The sequence below is a fragment of the Cervus canadensis genome, chromosome 9 (assembly GCF_019320065.1).
Source record: "Cervus canadensis isolate Bull #8, Minnesota chromosome 9, ASM1932006v1, whole genome shotgun sequence".
Classification (NCBI taxonomy): domain Eukaryota; kingdom Metazoa; phylum Chordata; class Mammalia; order Artiodactyla; family Cervidae; genus Cervus; species Cervus canadensis.
In genome coordinates, this window is record NC_057394.1 from 69,754,138 (window position 1) to 69,762,025 (window position 7,888).

Sequence of the window (7,888 nt, forward strand, 5' to 3'; positions counted from 1 at the left end):
TTAGGCTCACCTGCGTGGTGAGCCAGCATATGCATCACCCTTCTGGAAGTTTCTCTCACATGTGGGCAGGAATCATCTGGCACCGTGGGCAGCTGACATCCCAGCTTCCATCCTTCTCAGGGCTGTGCAGGGCCTCAGGGGCAGGTGGTCAGACCCTTGCCAATGTGGGCCCCTCCCATGAGGTCACAGTGACCAGTCTTTCCATCCTTACACATTTTTTTTTGTCTTAGTTTCTGGAGACCTGGAGGTACAAACATTCAGCTGTGAATTGTATTTTCCTTATCCTCAGGTTTTAAAAAAAGTAGCCAGGTGTATTTTACTTAGCATGTGGATTACAGTTCAGAATTTCATTAACTGTTTATTCATGAGCTTTTTTGGTTATACCTTAGTTACCCATGGTCGTTATATTTGAAATGTTGTTTTGTGTTAATATTGCCCTCAGACCTGGGCATAAATGAAAGTAAAAAAATATTTTCGCCTCCCCGAGGGTCGAAGATCCCAGATGTTCAAGGCTTTGTTCTCCCTTCTGCGACTTTTAGACTCCGCGTGTTTGACAGCGGCGTCATGGTCATTGAACTTCAGTCCCACAAGGAGGAGGAAATGGTGGCCTCAGCCTTGGAGACGGTACGGGGACCTGGTTTCCTCCCTCCCCCCATTAGCGCTTGCCCCCCGAAGACCCCAGTGCTTAGCAACTTGAGAAACAGGATTTCCTTTTGAATTTAACTTTGCTAAAAAGTAATGTTCACAGACCCAATTGAAAACGGTTGATTATTAACAATGAGTGACTATTCATCACATTTATACTTTGAAAGCTCTTTGAAACTTGCCAACACTCATAACATCTTGTAAGTAAGGGGAGCTAGAATGAGGGAGGTGCTTACTCCCTTTCTGTTTGAAACTCAGCCTTGAGGGTAAGTTTTTAACTTTGTCAGAGTGTTACCCATGATTGAACTTTTTCTTTTAATCATACCCTAGTAAGCTGCACTGTAAACATTGCAAATTGTTTTGTAAAATAATTGCTTCAAAAAATACGGAAAGCAAATGTAGTTTAGGTGGATTTTGCTGGCCAAACTGATTATCTGTTAGAACCTTGAAATATTACTGCCTCTGAGTTTCTGTGGTGAGCCTGTATAATTAGAATAATTCACATTTATTATACCTCTTATTTTAAACTTGATGAACTTTTCAAGGCTATACATATTCCAATCACATTACTTAAAACCAATCCTATGTGTAAGGGTCCTTCACTGGAGCATGTACTATGGACTCAGAATTTGTTGTATGTTCCTTTTCAGACTATGAAGTACATTGCCTTTATTGGGCTTCCCAGGTGGCGCAAGTGGTAAAGAACCATCCTGCCAATGCAGGATACTTAAGAGATGCGAGCTCAATCCCTGGGTTGGGAAGATCCCCTGGAGGAGGGCATGGCAACCCACTCCAGCATCCTTGCCTGGAAAACTCCATGGACAGAGGAGCCTGTCGGGCTACAGTCCATGGGGTCACAGAGTTGGACACCACTTAAGTGACTTCGCACACACACACACATTGCCTTATTACACAATGTTTTAGTCTACAGTGTTTGTTTTGGGTCCTTCCACTTTTGTAGACTTAAGCTTTAGTGAAGATTTAGTTTTAGAGTGATTTTAGTAGAAAATTCAGTCATTATTTCCTGAGTATATTTGTAGATATTCTCCTCAGGTTAGTACCGAGATGGCCTAAATGATCACATCTTTTTTCCTGCTCTGCGTTTCTGTTAGGTTTCAGAGAAGGGATCGTTAACATCAGAAGAGTTTGCTAAGCTCGTGGGAATGTCTGTCCTCCTGGCTAAAGAGAGGTAAGTGAGGTCTCTGCTGCTCACTTAGAGCTATCATTTGTGTTTCTGAATGGATGGATGGATGATGGTGGTCTTTTTCCCCCTGACTCCTAGGTTGCTTCTTGCCGAGAAGATGGGCCATCTTTGCCGAGATGATTCAGTGGAAGGCTTGCGGTTTTACCCAAATTTATTTATGACACAGAGCTAAGAGTTCTGTATCTGAAATAACTTGTTATCCATATACTTGCATCATGGAGAGGTTGAATGCCATTGAGCTAAGGGTAAACCCTGATAAACAGAATTTACTGGAACTTTGCAGTATCATACAAGACCCTTTTGATTTCTCCCTAAATATTATGATCCAGGAAGTTTCTCTAGGATACATATAGGAAAATACAGAAAGCTGAATGCCAATATGAATTCAAAATCATGCTACTGTTGTATAGAAACCCTCAGTGTTTAACTGGAAATTTGATGGATTTTAACTCGATCTTCAAATCTGACCATTTTTTAAAGAAAAGAATTTAGTTCATAGGGGAAGAAAGAGAAGTTGCATGTTTGGACAGGTTAGATCATTATTTTGGTGTGACTGAAATTTGCTGAATTGTTGTAAAAGAAGTTTTTCTTTGCATTTAGTGTGCACTTTGGGGGGTTTTCATGAAGAAGTTTAGACCTACAGTGTAGTTTAAGAACCTGACAACATCCAACTGCAGGATGTCACGTGAGGCTCTTCCTAAGGGCTTTTTAGAAGCAGCCATAGGCATGTCTTCAGCAGACCAAATAAAGCAGCTTAAAAAAAGAGAGAATTTTGCTTGACTTCCATATATATAATCTGACTAGTTTCTTTTTTTTTTTTAAGTGATGATTTCATGGCTGGCATTTAAAGAATGCAACTATGTCATTCTGTTTTAAAAACTGCTGTGGATTTTGCTAGTGAATTAAAGAGCTGTATGGACATGCCCAGAGATACGGTTACAAATTTGGGAAGTAGACGGTTCAGGATTTCCCTCAGATTGTTGTGTGGGTGGAGGGGCCTGGAAGAACCTTTAACTAGCTTTACATGAACCTTGGTGCTCTTTTACCTCAAAGCCAAGGATGGACAAATAGAAAGTGGAAATGTTAATATGTCTCCTTTTCCTTCCCTTAAGGAGTTTCACTGCTGAACTTTTAAAAACTGTATCCTCCTCTAGCAATATTTTTTTCCTTTACACCACACATTATAAGTTGTGTGGAGAAACTCTCTCACTAGAAAGTATTACTGAGATGACGAAAACGGGCTAATACTGAGTCCAGATCGCTTGAGTTTTCTAGTGGACCGCCTGACTTCATTACTGCAACACGGCGTATGGTCCGTTGGCATTACCTCAAACTCAGGGACCCCACAGGGAGAGAAGGAGAGCCCCTTTCAAGGCTGAGTTGGCAGTGGAAGGTCACTGATGGGTTTTGGCCAGGCCTCTAAAAGGGGTGGTATCTGTTCTGAGAGAACCTTTGAGAGCAGGAGGCGGGAATGCTCAGGCTGAGACTCTGGGCTCCGTGAGACATCCTTACTAAGAAGTGGAGGACCCTGCCAGGCTGCTGCAGATGCCCTGTGGGCAAGGTCCGGGGACCCTCAGCTGCAGACCCAGGGCAACCCTCCATGTGCAGCCAGAGTCGATCCCCGACCCCCGCCTGATCCCTGTTGCTGCTTCACATCCTCCAGTGTCACGGGAACGTCGTGGCTGAGGCATCCTGTCTTAGTTCCAAACCCTGTCGCTGATTCCACGTGGTGATGACACGCCCCTTAACATCCCCTCTCGTTTGTTTGGGGGGAAATTCAGTGTCTGGCTGCCCAAGTCTTTGGAGCCATTATGTATGGTTGTTTACATGTCACTCCTGTCTGGGAAGCACTCTGTCTCTCTCTCACACACACATACACACACACACTCATTTCACTCCATATCGCATCTGGCCAAGGTTTTTAAAAATTACACAGATAAATAATCTGTTTCACCAGTTGGAATGAGTTGCAACTAAGATTGTTAGAGCTACTGGGTCTTCTAGCTCTAATGGTGTCGATTCATTACAGCAGACTCCCATGAGTCAGCATATTCATTTATACTACACATTAACAAAAATGGAGCAGTCTGAATTATATAAAGTGAACTAAAGTGACATGAATCTAGTTTTGCAAATGTCACATTAATTAAAAAACAGGTATGATTGATTTTATTGTTTTAAAGTGGGCATTCTTCACTGTTTCCAGACCTCTATATGTATATTTTTTGTTCTTTTTGTTTTGTTTTTGCTAAATAAGGTGTCATTTTCGTTCCTTTGTTGGTAGAGGTTATGTTTAAATACAACCAGTCAGGCCCTAAGTGCAAAAAAGTTCTGTCTTCTTGGTGCTTATCACTGTTATATTATTATTTTTGCTTTCTAACTTTGCTCTTTGGAGCACAAATCTGTAGCTTTATGATAATGGAATATTTGTAGTCACATACTGTCCAATTTTTTACATTGTACAAGTGAAGAATGTTTTCAGGGTTAAATGATTGGTATTAATGTATATAGAGTAAAATTATTGCAAAATTTAAAAATGATTTTTCTTAACTTGGTGTTCTTTTTAAATACTCTTTGAAAAATGTATGAAAATGATAAAGGTTTAGTCAGAGTAAGCCAGTATGTTAAGATTTTTTCTTTTAGATTTTATAATCGAGTTGATTATAAATATTTTTGACCTCAAGGTCTTACTATTTTAGTTGTCTTAAAAAAAAATGGGAAATGACTCATGAACTGTTCTTTTTTATTTTTTTTAATTCTTGATGTGAATTCCACTGTTGATTGACCATGTGTATTTATGTGAAGGTACTATCTCTTGTTCCCTGTTACCAGACTAAGCCAACCAGACATGGATTTATCATGTCATTATTCTCATGCTCAGATACTTAGAATGGTTCTTCCTTGCCCAACAACCTCCAAGTTTCCATCTGATACAGTAGAGTCACAACTTTTAAGATGGGTAGGTTTTAAGGACTGTGCTTAAGGATGGAATCAAGCATGCTCAAAATGATCCGTGAAAATCTCTGAAATTGCCAATAAAGTTCTCTATATAATCTTACAAGTAGACTGGCTGTAAAGTGATACATGGCTATGAATATTTTATGACTATAGCAAGTAAAATATATAATAAAAGACTACACATCAACAGTAGACTTTTGTAGTACCAATAATTAAAGTACTTAAATGTGTCTTTTTCCCCCCCTTTTTTTTCTCTATGCTGATAGGTATGGTTGAATTTATGTAAATGTATTGCGGATCCTACTCCTTATGATAGATCTTAAGTGTCAGCTCCACGGGGGCAGAGATTTTTATCTGCTTTGTTCATGGATGTGCCCTCAGAGCCTAGCGTGAGGCCTGGCATACAGTAAGCATCCAATAAAATGACTACCAAATGAGTGACCTCCAATATGTGTGCTTGTTTATAAATGAGCTTCACTTCACCCTACTTTCATCTCTCATTGAATTCAATAAAAAGAAACATTTTTGAATACCTGTTGACTTTGTGTGAGGAACTGGGCCACTGGGGGATACAGAAGTGAATAAGATGCAGCCCCTGCTTTTAAGAGAGTGACCTCACTGGGAAATAGACATGTGAGCAGCCTTAACCGAAGATAAGAATGAAGTCTGTGCCAGGGCAGGGGCATGGGTGCCATGCTTGGAGGATAGAGGAGGGAGGCTTCTGTTCTGATGGAGGACGGTCTGAGAAGGTCTGGTGGGAGAGGAGGAGCTGATCCACTAGGCTGAAGAGAAACAAGAGATGGTCTGGGGAAGGCATTGGGTCAGGGAACAAGAGGAGGTCTGGCCCTTCCTCTTCCTGGGCCACACTGTCCTTGTTCAGACGTCCCTTTGTTATTTCCTCCCATCCACCCTATAATCAAAACCATACTTTGCTCGTTCCCACCTGCTCTAGAAAAATCTGTTTCCAGGACACAACTCTACTATTCCGAAACCCAGTTAACCATATATTGGGTTGGTCAAAAAGTTCATTTGGGTTTTTCCATAAGCTCTTATGAACTTTTTGGCCAACCCAACATTACTGTCTTTTATCTTGTTCTCTGTTATCTCGATGCCGTAAGAAAACAGAGAAATTAGATTTCTTTAAGTTATAAGGAATATCACATAACACCTCTTTGGAATTCCCAGTGACCTACATCAGTGATTGTACATGGTAGATTCCTAGTTAAGTATTCACTCACAAAAGCTGAGTGGCTTTTGAATTATAGTGTGTCTTGAGTTGAGTCTGAAACCTTAGTCTGTGTCCTTTACCCTCTTTCCAAGAGGCTTCTTATCCACACTTGTCCGGGCTCGGTCTGTCCGAGATACGCTGGTTTATTCAAATTCCATGACATGGGCCAGTTCCATGATGTGGGAAGCATTCCAGAAAAGTTAGATTAGCACACACGCAAGGTCTTATTTTCACAATGTGACAATTGGGTCAATCATTTTCTTTCTTGTGCTCTAATAATCACGAGTCAGTTAAAGCTTGTCTCTCAGAGTGTTATCTAGGGGGAAAAAAATCTCCCTATTTATATAAAGGGTGTTATTGAGATAGTGAACACATTTTACACAATTTGCAAAAGATTCCTTGACCAGTCACTTATTCAAGATATCTTTGTCAGCCAGCTTGTTTTAGTTTAATACAGCTAAGACCATACCATGGTTCTTTTGAAAGCTTTTTTCCTTTAAATTTCTGGTGCCTTCTTTTTAGAAAGGATTAAACTGTCTTAACTGTCTAGAAAACAGTTTGGCAAGAATTCAAATTAAAGCAAAAATGACCAAACATCTCAATAATGCTCTTATTTAAGAATTGACCAAGCACATTGATCCCAGGCCCTTGCACTTCGATTGAGGCAGAGTGGGTTTCTAGGAAGAGTGTGTCTGAGAGATCAACAGTGAGCAAGTTGCTTTCCATACATTTCATTCAATCAGCACAAAACTTCAGTATAACTATATTAGATGTCTTTTACAGTGGAGGAAAGGAGGTGTTAAGTATTTGCCCAAGGTTATGGAGGCAAGGCTGGACTTTATTTCTGCTGCATCTAACTCCCACTCTTAAAATGAGCTCTTGCTTTCAAAACCAAAAATGGCAGGGCTTGTGGCGTGTATTTAAAAGGAGTTCTCACTTGGTTGATGAATAGATAGATGTTGGACTAGATAATTCTGACTGTGAAATTGGATGGTGACCTTTGCCAACTAAAAATTGTCACTTGCCACCTGCCTCTGCAAGGATTTGGTCACCTGTCCCTGCAATCACTGACCCTAACACACCCTTGAAAGGAGTTTAGGGTGGAGATCAGGAATGACACTGTGCCCTGGAAGGCTACCCTGGTATGCAGCGGTAAAGAATCAGCTTTGCCAATGCAGGAAGCTAGATGCAGGAGATGGGGGTTTGATCCCTTGGTGGGGAAGATCCCCTGGAGGAGGGCATGGCAACCAACTCCAGTATTCTGGCCTGGAGAATCCCATGGACACAGGAGCCTGATGGGCTACAGTCCATGGGGTCACAAACTGTCAGACACAACTGAGCATGCACGCACGCATGTGCGTTGGGAAGCAATGGCAGAACAGGCCTTCAGATAGGTATTTTTCGGAAGATTTTATGAGCTCAGTTTCTTGCCTCTTATATCTAGAATAGCACTAAAATTATTAACAGAGACTTCTGTGCCTGGTGACTAGCACAAACCAGGTATGTATACAGACCTCTCACCCTACCTCTTCGGAGCATTTCCTCAGAGCTATCTGAGAGGTGAATCCTGGGCTTTAGTCCTCATTTTGCTCCAAATAAAAACAACTCACAACTCTCACATTGCATATTTTTTTCATTCCACACATTAAAGCCTTTTTTGAATCTTTGGCTGAACTGAATCAGTACAATGCTTTGCAAATTTGGTAACTCTGATAACCTCTGATAGCTCTGACAACCGAATAATTGGGCTACCTTTTAAAAGGTTAAGTATAGATTCAAGGACCTGCAAATGGTACATTTCTGAGTTAAAAATAGAGATAAAATTTACAAACAGTGAAATGCACGGATCTTAA

General features: G+C 40.8%; 1 protein-coding gene across 2 annotated transcripts in view; it reads left to right on the forward strand.

Moving 5' to 3' along the window:
• Positions 1–5,244, forward strand: part of VPS36 (vacuolar protein sorting 36 homolog) — a 29,597-nt gene extending 24,353 nt beyond the window's left edge. For both annotated transcript variants that reach the window (XM_043477951.1, XM_043477953.1), the window contains exons 12-14: positions 540–624; positions 1,758–1,834; positions 1,928–5,244. In XM_043477951.1, coding sequence (XP_043333886.1) covers positions 540–624; positions 1,758–1,834; positions 1,928–2,021 — 256 coding nt within the window. In that variant the 3' untranslated portion in view covers positions 2,022–5,244. The remainder of the gene's footprint in view (positions 1–539; positions 625–1,757; positions 1,835–1,927) is intronic.
• The last annotated feature ends 2,644 nt before the right edge of the window (positions 5,245–7,888 follow it).